The sequence below is a fragment of the Elephantulus edwardii genome, unplaced genomic scaffold, assembly GCF_000299155.1.
Source record: "Elephantulus edwardii isolate Elephantulus edwardi_28Jun2011 unplaced genomic scaffold, EleEdw1.0 scaffold00017, whole genome shotgun sequence".
NCBI classification, from domain to species: domain Eukaryota; kingdom Metazoa; phylum Chordata; class Mammalia; order Macroscelidea; family Macroscelididae; genus Elephantulus; species Elephantulus edwardii.
In genome coordinates this window covers 14,742,221-14,758,312 of record NW_006399767.1, presented here as the reverse complement: position 1 = coordinate 14,758,312, position 16,092 = coordinate 14,742,221, and the positions used below count along the sequence as shown (strand labels likewise).

At 36.2% G+C, this 16,092-nt stretch overlaps 1 protein-coding gene across 2 annotated transcripts in view; it reads left to right on the top strand.

Annotated features, from left to right (window-relative positions):
* UBR2 (ubiquitin protein ligase E3 component n-recognin 2) overlaps window positions 1-16,092 on the top strand; it is a 169,334-nt gene that overhangs the window by 95,385 nt on the left and 57,857 nt on the right. For both annotated transcript variants that reach the window (XM_006881986.1, XM_006881985.1), the window contains exons 15-23: window positions 1,951-2,134; window positions 5,798-5,859; window positions 6,236-6,346; window positions 7,020-7,085; window positions 10,267-10,389; window positions 10,519-10,582; window positions 11,616-11,740; window positions 14,162-14,214; window positions 15,860-15,962. In XM_006881986.1, coding sequence (XP_006882048.1) covers window positions 1,951-2,134; window positions 5,798-5,859; window positions 6,236-6,346; window positions 7,020-7,085; window positions 10,267-10,389; window positions 10,519-10,582; window positions 11,616-11,740; window positions 14,162-14,214; window positions 15,860-15,962 — 891 coding nt within the window. The remainder of the gene's footprint in view (window positions 1-1,950; window positions 2,135-5,797; window positions 5,860-6,235; window positions 6,347-7,019; window positions 7,086-10,266; window positions 10,390-10,518; window positions 10,583-11,615; window positions 11,741-14,161; window positions 14,215-15,859; window positions 15,963-16,092) is intronic.

Genomic DNA, 16,092 nt, shown 5'->3' with positions numbered 1-16,092 from the left:
TTGACAAGGAAATCAAAGCTATCAAATGGGGAAATGACAACCGCTTTAATGGCTGGTGCTGGCAAAACTGGACTTCCACCTGCAGAAAGCACAAACAGGATCCACATCTCACACCATACACAAAAATCAACTCAAGGTGCATCAGAGTCCTGGGAGTTAAACCCCAAACCATAAAGTTCACAAGAGACAACCTGGGATTAAGCTTAGAAGCCCTAGTCCATGGTATAAAGAAACTGCAAATACAGCAAGAAATGTACAATCTGAAGAGAATAAAATTGATAAATGGGCCCTTCTAAAGATTAAATCCCTTTGCACATCAAAAACTTTTTCCAACAGGGTGAAAAGAAAACCTACCAACTGGGAACAAACATTTGGTAATACCATCGCTTATAAGAGTCTCATAACGAAAGTTACAAAATACTCCTAGGCCTCCACAAGAAAAAGACTGATAACCCAGTTACAAAACGGGCAAAAGACATGGAAAGAATTTTCACAAAGGCAGATATTTGAATGGCCAACAGACAAATGAAGAAATGCTCAAAATCACAGGCAATAAGAGATAGGCAAATCAAAACCGCAATGAGATACCATCTTATTCCAGTAACAGTGGCAAAGTTTAACAGGACAAGTAATAAATGTTGGTGAGGATGTTGTGAGATAGGAACTCGTATACATTGTTGGTGGGATTGTAAAATGGTACAACCATTCTGGAAGGCAGTTTGGCGCTTCCTCAAAAAGCTGAACATAGAAATTCCATATGACCCAGCTATTCCACTACTTGGAATATAACCTGAGAGATGAGAACTGAACTACAAATGGAGACTTGTACACCAGTGTTCATAGCAGCATTATACCATTGCAAGAACATGGAAACAGCCCAAATATCCAACCACAATTGAATGGATTGAGAAATTATGATACATTCACACAATGGAATATTATGTAGCACGCAGCAACAATGATTTTGTAAATTATTACGTAAATTGGGAGGGACTGGAGAGCATTATGCTGAGTGAACTAACTCAGTCCCACAATGACAAGTAGTGTGTAAAACCGTTATTGTAGAATGAGTATGAAGATTCAAGGTGGAGGGCAGAGGAGAGGGATGAGGATGTGCAGGGGAGGGGGGATTAATCATGGGGTTGTGCAGATTGATGGGAGGTGAGGGAAATTGGAAGATTCTGGTCTGAAAAATTATGTATTTGAATTTTGTAAATAAATTCGTATAATTAAAAAAAAAGATTGAAGAATATTCCTCGCTGAGAGTACAGGTACATCATATTCTGTAGTAAAAAGAGGGAGCGTGGCTTTCTGGGAACTGTGAGAAGTCTCTGGTTGGAGTGAAGAGGTAGGCAGGGGCATACCTTTGTCTGTCTTGGAGACCACCGAAAAGAATTTGGATCTTATGCTAATTGAAGGGGTAGCCATTTAAAGACTGCTAAGCAGGGAAGTACTGAGCTGATTCATACATTATCATTTTAAAATAACTCATTACAGCAAGTATATGAATGAAAAGACAAGAATAGAACCAGGAAATTTAACGGAGAGGTGATTGACAGTGTCTTAGAAGTCATGGAGATAAAACTGGCCAAATTTGAGAGAAATTTAGAAAACAAAATTCCCAGCCTGCTGTTAGATCAGTAAATAGGGAATGAGAGTATTAGAATAACATCTGGATTTTCATAATTGGATGGAGATGTCATTCCTTGAAATAGGAGCCACTGGAAGAAGGACCAGATTGGGAAGGAAGTTGATTTTGTTCCTGCTCCTATTGTTATTCAACACTGAGGGCAGATTTAATTTTTAAAGATATAGTACATTACAAGCCTTAATTCAAAGCCTTATTTTAGATCTCAAGAATACTTTTAATTATTGTTACATTTGAAGTACTTATTCAGTGTTTCAGAAATCCAGTCATTTGAGTAACTTAATGGAAACTCTCTTTCTTAGGAAAAAGTACTCATTGAAGCTTACAAGAAATGCTTAGCTGTGTTGATGCAGTGTCACAGCGGCTTTACTGATGGTGAACAACCAATCACACTGAGCATTTGTGGACACTCAGTGGAAACTATCAGATACTGTGTTTCCCAAGAAAAAGTTAGCATTCATCTCCCAGTTTCTCGCTTACTTGCAGGTAAAGCATTTCCCAAGTGAAAGAACCTAGAAATGACTTTTCAAATTGCTGTCTGTTGTTACTACATTTTGCCTATTGTGTGGCACACATTTTTCTGAGAGCTGCACATGTATTGCACACATTTATTATCACACTTTGCATATGGAAAGACTGAGGGACAGATAGCAACTTGTATATAACTTTATAGTGTTGCCTATCAAGAAACAATTAGGATTTGAGGCAGTTTAGCAACTGAAGACCTACCTATAACCATTACACTTCTCACTCCAAGTCCTTTGTACTTCTTAACTACAGATGCCACATATTTTGTTAACCCAGCTTCAAAGTCTGTGTTGTTCCATCTCACCTAAAACAGCCATGACTTCACTCTTTGCAGTTTAAGAAATAACATAGGGGAGCTCTGGTGGCCTAGTGGCAAGGAGCTGCAACTACAATCCCAGAGGCGCACGGTTCGAATCCACCAGATGCTCTGCCGGGGAAGGAGGGACAATCTCCTCCTGTACCAGTCAGATCTGATTTGACGGTACACTCACACAAAAAATAATAAAATAAAAATTTTTAAAAAAAGGAATAACGTAGAGGTAATAACATATTCATTACAAAAATGAAGTGAGTTTCAGTGTTGTTGTTGTTGTAATATACCATTGAATTGGAATCTACTCATAGCTGACCCTTCAGTGGGTTTTTGGAGGCTGAATATCACACAGGAGATTGCTCCTGTGGAGCAGCTGGTGAATTCTAAGCACGTGCCTTTGGATTCGCAGTACAAATTGGAGGCATCACGTAAGGTCATAACTTCTTAAAGTACACGCTTATAGTCAATCCTCTAAGATACAAATAAAAATTATCATAAACTATAGAACAATTTATATAAACAGCAGGTTGAGTTCCAAATTGGAGTGATAGTTTTTAATCATGTAGTTGATTTACAAGCCATTAGTAATTGATAGAACTTTTGAAGCTGTTACTTGCAGTTGTTGTTAAGTGCCATCAAGTCAAGTCTGACTCATAGGAGCTCCTATGAAAAATGGATCTAAACCCTGTTCTATGCAGTGGACAACTTTTTTTTTGTGTGGCCAACATCATTTTTTAAAATGGGCTTGTCCATCACTATAAATTTATTTCACTTATTTCTTGATTTTTCAGTAATTTTATCCTATTTGCACAGTGAAGTTGTTACACTTTTGTAGAAAGAAGACAACTTCTATAGATAAACATTAATCTTGTTCTTTATTTCCATATTTGTAGTGTATATTAAATATGTAACTCATTAATTAAACATATTTCGAGGGACAGTCAGAGGGAATATAGAGAATTGGTATTATTTCTTCATTCAATGTTTGGGGAATTCACCAGTGAAGCCATCTGAGCCTGATGGAGTACATTCTGATTTTTGGAAGGTTTTTATTATCAGTTTCATTTCTTATATAGATACAGGCCTATTCAGGTTATCTCTTGTTCTTTGTGTGACTTTTGAACGTTTGTGCCTTCAAAAATCTTGGTCCATTTTATCTACATTACTATGTTTATAAGCATACAGTTGTTCATAATATCCTTTTAATATACTTGGGATCAATAATTACAGTCATCTACATAACACAAGTTGTTGCTACATTCTTCCTCATGAAGACCAGCCTCCCAAATGATCTGTTCCTCATATAGATAGAAGAGGTAATGGAGACAAGATGCATCCTTAACACACTCCTTTCCTGATTTCGAACCTTGCAGTCTTTCCTTGCTCTGTGGTGACAACTGCCTCCTGGTTCAAGTATTGTTTTCACATGAGTGCAATCATGTGTTCTGCAATTCCCGTTCTTCTCAAGGTTAACCACAATTTGTTGTGATCCACACAGTCGATCAATAGTCAATGAAACACAAATAAGTACTCTTCTGGTACTCCCTCTTTCAGCCAAGATCCATCTGAATTGGCAGATGTCCCTTGTACCACAGCCTCTTCTAAACCCAGTCTGTACTTCTGGTAGTTCTCTGTTGATGTACTTTTCCAGTCATTTTCAGATAATCTTCAACAAAATTTTGCTTGCATGTGATATTAGTGATATTGTTCAGTAATTTCCACACTCTGTTATATCACCCTTTTTTGGAATGGGAAAAATACCAATCTCTTACAGTCAGCTGGCCAGGTAGATGTCCTCCACATTTTTTGTCACAACTTGAGCACATCGAGGGCTGCATCTGTTTGCCGAAATATGTCAGTTGGTATGCCATCCATTCCAGGGCCTTGTTTTTTGCCAGTTCCTTCATAGCCACTTGAACTTCCTCCATCATCATTACTTCTTGGTCATATGCTATTTTATGAAATTCTGTGTCAGCCAATTCTTTTTGTTACAGTGACTCTGTGTACTCCTTTCTTCTTCTTTTGATGCTTAATGGATCATTCTGTATTCTGCCCATAGCATCATTAAATATTGCAACTCAAAGCTTAAATTTGTTCTTTAGTTCCTTTGGCTTAAGGAATGCCAAGCGAATCTATCTCTTTTGATTCTCCGACTCCAGCTCTTTGCACATTTCATTATAATACTTTGCTTTGTCTTCCTGATCTGCCCTTTGAAATCTTCTGTTCAGCTCTTTAAATTTCTTGGCGTCTTCCCTTTGCTTGGGTTTCTCAGTGCTCTAGTGCAATATTCAAAGTCTCTTCTGACATTTTTATCCGTCTTTTATCCCTCCTCTGTCTTTGTAATGATCTTTGGCATGCATCATGGATGATATTCTTGATATCCTCCCACAGTTCACCTGGTCTTTTGCTCATTAGTGTCCAAGGCCTCAAAACTGTTCTTGACATGATTTTTTTTTAAATTCAGATGCAATAGACTCTAGGTCAAATTTTGGTTCTGTGGATTTGATTTCATGTTCTTTAGCTTCATTTGCGTTTGCATATGAGTTGTTGATGGTCTGTTCCACAATCAGCATCTGGCCTAGTTTTCACAATCGATATTGAACTTCTCCAATGATTCTTTCCACAGATGTAATCAATCTAATTTCTATGTAGACTATCAGATGAGATCCCTGTGTATAGCTGTCATTTGTGTTTCTCATAAAAGGTATTTGCAGTTATTAAATCACTGAGGCTACAAAATTCTGTCATTTTATCTCCTGCCTTATTTCTATCACCAAGACCATGTTTTCCAGTTACTGATCATTCTCCCTTGTTTACAGAGTTTGCATTCCAGTCACCCATTATTTTTACTACATCCTGATTGCATCTTCGATCAATTTCCAATCGCAAATGTTGGTAGAAATCTTCTATTTCCTCCTCTTTGGGTCTGGTTGTTGATGTTTATATTTGAATAATAGTGATATTAACAGGTCTTCCTTGTATGCATATGGTTATTATCCTGTCACTCGCAACATATTTCAGGATGGATCTAGAAATGGTCTTCTTAACTATGAATGCAACACACCCCCTTTTCCTCACCCTTTCATTTCCATTTTCAGCTTAGTAGATCATATGATTATCTGATTCAGAATGTCCCGAGCCAGTCCATGTCAGTTTACCAATTCCCAGTTCACATTTTAGTTTATGACCTGATGGGTTTCCAAATAGACATGAAAGAAATTAGACCTAACGTTGAGTGAATTATTTAGATTTTTCTTTTCTAAATGATTTTCACTTACAGAAATAGTTTTTATTTCTTTTCCTTACAGGTTTGCATGTATTATTAAGCAAAAGTGAGGTGGCATATAAATTCCCAGAGCTTCTACCTCTAGTAAGTGATACTGAGATTTAAGAATAATGTTCGGGGGATTATGTACCAATGAGGGAGTTTTTCTTTTGCTTTTCAAGGAGAGGAGCAAATGGGGGGGGGGGGTTGTGTGGGGAGAAGGGTGCAACAATGAATGAATTGAATCCCAAAATCTCTGTAGATGTTCATTGAAATGAATGCTAAACAACCTAAATTAAAAAAAAAAAAAAGAATAATGTTCACTTAGTTCTGTATGTTTAGGATCACTTTAAACCAAAAATCTCTAAAAATAATTTTAAAGTCCTTTCTTTATATAAAGCTTTCTTCTTATCAGCCAGTCTTCTTTGTAACAGTTGAGATGTTGGTAGTTTTTTCATTTGTTTTTTTAATGTCCATGCAGAGTGAACTTAGTCCGCCCATGTTGATAGAGTACCCACTTAGATGTCTTGTTTTATGTGCCCAAGTACATGCTGGAATGTGGAGAAGGAATGGATTTTCACTAGTAAACCAGGTAAAAGTGCTTTTTTAACTCTATGGAAATTTTTTATTCCCTCTTTTTGGCTGTTATGTAAAAGCTTGCATTTCCTGTGTACAATTTTAAAATCTACATTCAAATTGATGAGAAAGATTAATGATAAACCAGAAAAAATTCTTAAGGCCTTTGTTTTTAGTTTATTAAAAAACCGTACCAAAGTAAATATAACAGCAATTCTCATTTTCACTTAAAATAATTTTTGGAACATAGTTGGCATTTTATAAAGTAATGAAAATTCATATTTCATTTATTTAAATTACATTAAAATTTTAACATTCTGTTAGTGTGTCTCTGAAACTGAAATTGAGATTTTTGTTGGGTTTTTTCCAGGATTTTGTTTGTGGGTTTTTTGGTAGTTATAAACCTTACAGAAACAAGCTTTTACTTTGTTGAGAGTCCTAGAAAGATGACTGCAAAATGGGAACTATAGATAACCACTATAAAGTGGAAGTTTCCATTTAATTCTACTAAAATAGTGTTGACTCTTAAGGAAACGTGTGTGTATGTGTGTGTGCGCGCGCGCGCGCGCATGCACGCACCTGCACATTAAACTGAAATTTGTTTAAGACCACCTGCTTTTTCAGAAGAGTAATGAGAGGAGAGGAGTAGACAAATGAAATATATTTACCCAATATAATTTTTTTTTTAGATTTATTATTACCACAACGTGAAATGCAGACGAGAAATGTTTGACAAGGATATAGTAATGCTTCAGGTAATTAATTAAATGCATTGTTCTTAAAATTTGTGTAAATGGCACCAAGGGAGAGTTTTATTATTTCTATAGAATTCTTTACTTATGATAGATTCCAATTTTTAGCTCTGTTCTAGCCTATCTTAGGCTTCAAGATCATGTGATTTATATGATACCCTCTATGATATGTCTGTCCCAAATTATGTGGACGTATCTCGGACTTAACAAGTTCAAAATGCTTCTTAATTTTTCCCCACACCATTTTTTTGTGTAAAAATGGCATGGTGGGCACATCTGACCAACTCTGAATTAATAAAAAGGAAGACTAATCATTAGCTTAAGTCCAAAGTTAATTCTGATGAAGCAGAAGTCTTCCCTCCAACCTTATTAACTAGTTTTAACACAAGCTGTCCTGTCATGGTGCTCTCTGTTTCTCTGATGGACTTAATAATTCATTGTAATGGCCACAATAACTCACAATTTACAGGGTTTATTAAAGAAGTACCAGGTTAAAATTCAGGATCAGGAATGACTCAGGATACAGTTCTTTAGTCAGGACAGCTGCTCACCCATGCCCTCAGGGAAGTGTTACAGAGCTCTTTAACTTCTTTGATAAGTACTCAGATGCATCTCTGCCATTATGTGTCCACCCAAAGCCAAAGGGCTTGTGACTTAATAAAACCTATTTCCAACAAGTGTCCAGAGGCAGGGCTTTCTGCTCTTGTCATTCAATGGGCGATGAAGCCCACAGTGCTTTCTTCAGCCAGTCTCTTGGTTCTTATGTCCCCAGTTCTCTGCCAGGCTTGCCATCACTTTTCACTTGCACCATCTCCATACTTACAGCACTCTGTCTCCTGGATTAGTATTTCTCAGCACAAGGACTTTGAGTCCAAAGGATGCCCTCCACTCCCAGCTCTTCTTTCTTGCTGGTAGGGACGTCTGTCCTTTATTCTGGGATTGACTCTCTTTTAAGCCTTAGCAGATGGCAAATCTATCTAGTCCTTTCATTAGTGTTCCGTACACTTTATTTGTTCAAACCTACCACAAAAGTGTCATGCACTTTTATTTGCATTATCAAATCCCCTTGATGTTCCACAGTACCTTATTTTCATACTCCACCCACCAATTTTGGAGTCTTAAAGCCAGACATAGCTATAAGGACCACACTAAGTAATTCCCTACACCACTTTCACCTTAATGGATTGTTCCACAGTGTATACAGTTGCTAGAGTCAGAAACCTGGAAGGCATCATTGTTTTCTGGTTGAAGACCCAAACTCTGTCACTGAACAAGTGCTTTGATACTCTCCTTTCTGTAGTGCTGTGTCAGCAGTACGTAAATTTCCTGAATTTGCCATGCTTTCTCTTGAATCTTAAACTCTGCATATTTATTTCTTTTGCTTCTACATTGCCTCCATTTTCCTTTACCTAATCTATCTAACTTCTTTTCCTGAAAGCCATAGGTTAGTGACTTTCTCCAAGTCTCTTTTGACCCATGAAAGCTTAAGCAAGCATATCTTTTAACTTGACCCTTGGTGCTTCTCTTAATTGCATGTTTATTTTCTTAGCTCTCCCCGCTAAGCAGTGGCATATCTTGTTAATTTTTTTGTCCTTTGTGTCTGTCACAATGCTTGTCATAAAATGCTTGTTTTACATTATTACTCAATGGATTTTGCAGTTACCGAAACAAAGACAAGAAATACAAATTTCAAACAAAGTTATAGGTTAAAGATCTATATTTATGTAGGATTTATATAAATGTAATTTGTATAAATGAAAATGAGGTGAGGAACACTTTGAACTAATTTTAAAACTGTCTTCTATTAGCATCTATTAGCTTTTACTAAAAAAAAAAAAAAAGAAGAAGAAGAAGAAAATAAATTGACACAAGCCACAGCTTTACCTATCCTGAGGTCAGAAGAAATAAAATGACATGCATCGACCACAGCTGACCCTTCAGGTTGGGGACACAGTGGGTGGACTTTGATGAAGTGGGAGAAAAACATAACACAGAATTCTGCTTCATAGGAACTCTAGACTAATTGTATCAGTTGAAAAAGGAGAACTCCCCAAGACTTTCACCAAAAATGAGATAAAATATTTTTTAAAAAATAGCTTGAAATGAATAATTAATTAATTAAAAAATAGCTTGATTGAGTGAAATATCTCCGTTACAAACGGTCAAATACTGCATAGTGCCACTGTTGTAAAACAGGACTGATATCGGGTTGGAGGGAGACCGAGAAAGATGGGATAAATAATGTATACTGCATTGAAACAGATGAGGGAGAAAACTGTTTAAAAGGGATATGTGATTAGGTATTATTGTCATGACAGGAGTCCAAAACGAAGGCTGCATAGTGGAGTGGACCTTAGGGGAGGGATTGTAAAACAATGAAAGAATTTTTCCTTTACTTTTCAAAGAGAAGAGTGTACTGGCGGTAGGGGAGGGGTGGGCAGGGAGAAACGTGCAACAATGAGTGATTGGAAATCCAAAGTCTCTGTAAATTTTCATTAAAGTTAATAATAATAAAATAAAAAAAATAGCTTGACTGCTCACTTTGGCATCAGATATACTAAAATGGGAGCGATACAGAGAAGATTCGCATGGCCCCTGCACAAGGATGACACAAAAATTTGTGGAGTGTTCCATATTTGGGGGGGGGGGCACTGTCTCTTGTTTTTGAGTAAAGAACCTAAGCCTGGGACACTTTCAGAAGTATCTATTCGGTGAAAAAATGGATTTCCCATCGACATAAATAAAATTCTCTAAATATTTTTAATTTTTAAAAAATTGCTTGAGAATGCTTGCTAGAAGTTTAATATATACAAGACTGTTAAAAGTTAGTTGACATATACTATATTACTCTTAAAGTCGATACTTCAGATAGTGATCAGAGAGTCCTGAAAGAAAACTTGGAAACTGAATTTATAGGAATACAATTACTTTAAAACACTAAAGGAAAGGAGCATTCACAGCCCATGTTAATCTGACTTGTAGATTGTATTTTGATTTGTTTCATTCACTGCTCTCCTACATGTCATATGAGAGATGCTTTGGATCTAAATGATTGTTTATCTTTTAATAGGATGGGTTAATAAATGAGCTAAATTTTGTTATGTAAAGCAAAATCTCATTATTTGTGTAATAACCTTTGACCTTCCTTTTTTCATTTATCGAAAAAAATTGGGGGAAAAAAAAGACAGGTGTCTCCATGATGGATCCAAATCATTTCCTGATGATAATGCTGAGTCGCTTTGAACTTTATCAGATTTTCAGTACTCCAGACTATGGAAAAAGATTTAGTTCTGAGATTACACAGAAGGTAAAAAGATGTCTTATCTGATCATCAGTACTTCACTTGTAAAGCACCTTTCATTTTCTTCTGTGTTAATTTTCTAAGGCGCAGCATGCATTTTCTTACCTCAGTTTTCTCTCCCCCTACTTGTTACAGGATGTAGTACAACAGAACAATACTCTAATAGAGGAAATGTTATACCTCATTATCATGCTTGTTGGTAAGTCTAGATTGTCTGAGAAATCTATAATTAGTTGGCTACTATGATTGCAAATTCAACCATTCCAAACAGTGTGTCTTTTGTTGAGAGATGATGCTTGACTTTAGTGACGGGGGGTTGGGGTATTCACCTTTTCTCCCTTCCAGTTTCTGTATTGTTGAGACTGGGTGTGCTTTAGTGCACTGGAGAAAAAAGAGTACAACTGCTGGGCAGAACAAGGTGGAAGATTCTATGCTTTGGGCAAAAAGGATGGAGACTTTCTCAAGCATGGAATAGGCTGTTTCAGACCTCTTCACCATTATTTATACATTAGCTGTGTTTTGCCCCATTTTTGCAATGCAAAGATGATTTTGTGATGTTAAATTAAAAAAAAACCAAACACATTAACTTCAAGTCTATTCCAGGTTATAGCCATGCAATCAGACAGAGCAGAAAAAAGGTGGGCACTATCCTCCAGTGTGATTTTATAGTCTCTGAAAACCCCCTAGAGCATCAGTTAGGAGTTGGTTCCTTCTCAACGACAAGGAATAATAAAACACACCTGCCCCATGGGGTTTCTGGGGCTGTAAATCTTTACAGAGCAGACTGCTACATCCTGCACAGTAGCTGGTGTGTTCAGCCACCACCAAACTTTTGAGTAACTGAGGACTTTAACCTCTGTGCCACCTGGACTCCTTATTTGTGATATTAGGTATACTACTTCTTAGTTGAAAAATATTTGTGGCTAACACAAAGAGGTCCCAGTAGCATAACAGTTTAATACTTGGCTGCTAACTGAAAGACTGACTTTAGTTCCTCTAAAGGAGCAATTAGAGTTCTTTACTGCCCAAGTCCTGCAATCACAGGATTTAGTGTGTCTGGGAGTCAGAAGTATGATCAGAGCTCTTCTTTCCATGGCTTGTTGCCGGACTAGTCATTACACGCCTGTCCCACTGAGAAACTTAGAGAACTATGTTGCGTGCATTATAAGTGTAATATTACAAAAGAATTATTGTGTTAAATGTGTGTATTTGTACTTTCTCCTTATTGACAGGTGAGAGATTTAGTCTTGGGGTTGGACAAGTAAATGCTACAGATGAAATTAAACGGGAAATTATCCATCAGTTGAGCATTAGACCTATGGCTCATAGTGAGCTGGTAAAGTCTTTACCTGAAGATGTAAGTACTTGTATCTTATATCAGTCATGTTTCACTCTTTAGTTTTATGATACAAAAATAACTCTTTGATACTAAAAAGCAGCAACAAAAACACTGCCGTCAAGTCTATTCCAACTCCTGTCTCTGCCATAACATGGGGTACAACTGCCCCATAGGCCATTTTTTTTTTAAAAAAAGAAAGTTACATAGCTCTTCTGCCTATCACTGTAGTGTGTACTGAGCAAAATAGAAATAGAATCTTTTACAGTGAAACCCTGAAAGAGATATGTTGACTAGGAAAAGGGGGAAAGTTAACCTAGCTCTTGGAACTGAATTTCTGTAACTGTTAGAGGGACGTTGTTAAAGACCTTTACTGTGAAGTTGTTAGAAGTAGTGATATAATATGTTGAGATAAGAAAGTGGGAAAATACAAACTTGATTTTTCAGAATTTTTACCTTTCAAGTATCTCATCACTCTCCTTAGTCAACTACACCTGATTCATCTTAATAAATAAGAAGTAATATTTACAAAGATACTCATAGGTTGAATTGCAATTGTTTTTCCTCTCAGGGTCTTTAAGTTCCTCAGCCCTCTGTTTTTCATCCATAAGACCTTTTAGAAACCCAGCACTTACATAGTTACACCTCAGGGGTATAATTAGCAATATTCAGAGTAATTTTTGATTGTCAGTGCTCAGAGGAAGGGAGGATTGTATTGACATGTAGTCAGCAGGCCTTAGAAAAATAATATTGAACCACTAACAATGCGCAAGGTATCTTCCCACACCAAAGGATTATGTGGTCCAAAATGGCAATAATGTTGGAGTTGGGAAACTCAGATCTGGAAGATAAAAGCCATTTTAGGGAAAAAAAATCCATATGGATTTTACATACCTAGAAATAATAATTTCCTAATAGCACCAATTATCTTCTCAGATAAAAAGATAGAAAATAAATTCTGAATTCTAAAATAATGAATTATCATTCTTTATAAACTTTAGGATAAATAGAGTGCCTGGGTGGTACAGTTAACATACTTGACTTCTAGCCAAAAGGTGGGAAGTTGTTTTTTTTTTTTTTAAAAGGTGGGAAGTTTTAATCTACCCCAGTCACCTCAGAAGAAAGGCCTGGTGATATACTTAGAAAACAACTAGCTGCTAGAAACCCTATGGAGCACATTTTTCTTCTGACTGATAAGGAATCTTGTGCATCATAGTCAACTTGATAGCAACTTTTTTCCCTGTTTTTAGGATTTAAAAGAATGACATTTTAAATAGATTTACTTTTCCAAATGTTCTCCGTCTTAAAACAGGGTGATGGTTTAATCACCTAATCTGTGTCCTAATGAGAACCTCCAGGATATTAAATTATTATCCTGAAAGAAAAGTTCAGTAGCATTATATGTGTTTTAACATTGCTTTCTAGTATATTATGTCTTGAAGAATCATAATTTATATATCCACTTCTCACCAACATGGTTAGATTCTAGAGATCAGGTTGGTATGTGAATATAGAGGAAGACTACATCAGTTCATAACCACCAAATTACATCCTTTACATAAAAACTCCTAAGAATCGTGGTCTGGACAAATTGACATCCTGTAACCATCATAGCCAGCCTTATTCTTAGCTTGCATTTTGTCATTTAGTACTCCCAGGTGGATGTTGTTAATGTGTAAAATTGTGAGATAATAGATTTTTTTTATTCTTGTAACTTAAATGGAAGATAATGAATATTAGCAAAATTAAGGCTTTGGTAGTTCTTTTAGGAAAGAGACATGCCTCTTTAAACTCTATTTCCCATTTTAAACAGGCATTTTAAATAGGCATTTAGCATTCTTAATAACACCTCTTTTCTAAAACATTCCTATCCAGTAGATTATATGCATTTTTAAAAAATTTTATTAGTTGTAATCCCTTCAGTGTAAATTCCCAGTAATCATTTATCATGAATGGAATATAATTTGGGAAATATTTGTCATTCCTTTGAAAGCTATTATGTTGACTCCATATGATAGAAACTTTTTTTTTTAATTATTGTTTTTGTGTGTGTACCATCAAATTGGATCTGACTGGTACAGGAGGAGATTGCCCCTCCTTCTCCAGCAGAGCATCTGGTGGATTTGAACCACGTACCTCTGGGATTGCAATGTAGCTTCTTGCCACTAGGCCGCCCGAGCTCCCATGATAGCACCTTTTTTTAAAACAAACAAACAAAAAAACCAACCAAAAACCCCCCCACAGCATTCTGAGTGAATGGCATCTTATCAAATAGTCTGTCTAATTGTGTCTTACTCATTATGTTTACTGTGGGATCCTAATTTGTGGAAGTAGAGCTAACAGTGTATCTACCTCATGGGGTTTTGTCAGGGTTAATGAAGTTAAAAACATAATTCTCATAGTGTTAGCAATGAACATGAAACACTTGTGTCATATCTCCAGGAGAACAAAGAGACGGGCATGGAGAGTGTAATTGAAACAGTTGCCCATTTCAAGTGAGTATCTTCATATTATTTCACATTCCATATTTTTATGTATATGTATGTATTTCTCTTAGAATTTATTTTGCTAAAACTGAACATGAAGTTGTTACTTTCAAAGAGTGATAGACATTTTCAGATAACTGTATTTCTCACTGATACTTCACACTTGTAATTTCGACCTGCAAGAAATAACTCAAGTGGCTTTCTGAGGGTTTTTCTTACTCTCATGAAGAGAGGCTCAAGTGATGGTCTCTCAGAGCAGGCAAGTGATCTAAGGAAGTGGTTTGAGCATTCTTCACATTTCTTTGCTTCCATTTGAATATGCCACCTAACTTGTACAGTCACCTCTGAATATCACTGCACAGGAAAAAAATAGGCAATCTCTTACTATAAAGTGTTAGTCTCAGAAACCAGATACATTTCACCATGAGTCAGATTTGACTTAGTGGAAGTTGACTTGGTTGAATTTTGGAGGTATTTATGTTTGCCTTTTTTTTTTTTTTTGTTAATGTGCTTTTATCAGTACATCAAAATTTATTCCTTTCTTCTTTCACTTATTCAAAGTCACGGACTGTAGCTTATTTAACCTCTTTCCTAGTGACGGATAATTGTTTCTTATTGTTGTTCTCATTGCTGTTCAGTGAGAACCAACCCATAGCTGACCCTTCAGCTGTGCAGTAAATTGCACAGGAGGAGATTGATTGCTCTTTCTCCCACAGAGCAATTGGTGGATTGGAACAGCATGCATTCAGGCTGGCAGTGCAGCTCCTTACCACGAAACTATGAGAGCTCCCTTTGCTTCATTTTATAGCAAGAAAATATTAAACAGATTTCACATATATAACACATTGTGGTGTGTGAAAATATTTTTTTGAGGATTTACTAGATCAGTCAAAAGACATATGTGATATTCTGATACATACCTCCAAATTGTCTTCCAAAAAACCTTCCGTTTACACCAGCTCTGTGTGAGGGGCCCCTGCAACCTTGCCAGCACTTGAAATGTACTATTTTCTTAATTTCTACTCATGAGATGGATGGGAGATGTTACCCTGTTATGTCAGTTTCCGTTTCCCTAACTACCACTGGGGTTGAGCATCTTTTCATGTGTTTACTGGTTGGTTGTGTTTGTATATACTTCTGTGGGGTTGGTTGGTTTTGGGGTTTTTTTTAATATATATTTTTGTCAGGTTTGTTTGGTTTTGGTGGTTTTTTTTTTTTTTTAAAGATTATTTCTTATCATTCCAGAAGTATTTCTTTATCTATTATGGAAATCATTCTTTATATTTGTAACAAGTATTTTCTTCCAATCTGTAACTTAAGTTTTACCTTTGTTTATGGTATCTGTTTACATAATTTAACTTTCATGGGACTTAACATTTCTTTAATGGCTTCTGAGTATTCACAGCCTGCCTAGTAAGTTTCTATAAAAAAATTACTTGTCTAGTTATGCAACTGGCATAAATTCTAAGTGAATTTCCTAGATAAAGTAAATTCACAAAAAGCTTTGGAGTTAGATTTCCAAATAAGCACAAGGGTAATATACCTATTTACACTCCTCAGGAATATACAAGAGCTGGGCTCTGTTATCGTGATAACCTAATACTATCTCATGTATGACTTTTGTAATAATGTTTGAAGGGCCTTTCTTTCATAGGAAACCAGGATTGACAGGACGAGGCATGTACGAACTGAAACCAGAGTGTGCCAAAGAATTCAACTTGTATTTCTATCACTTTTCAAGGGCAGAACAGTCCAAGGTAATTGGAACAATTAAAAGTATACTAAAAAAGGGGAAGGGTTTCCCCTTCCCCCACCCCAAGATATTTTTACTTTTCAGAGATTGAAAAAAAAGTCATTTCAGTGTAGAAAAAAGTTTTTTAAATGTCA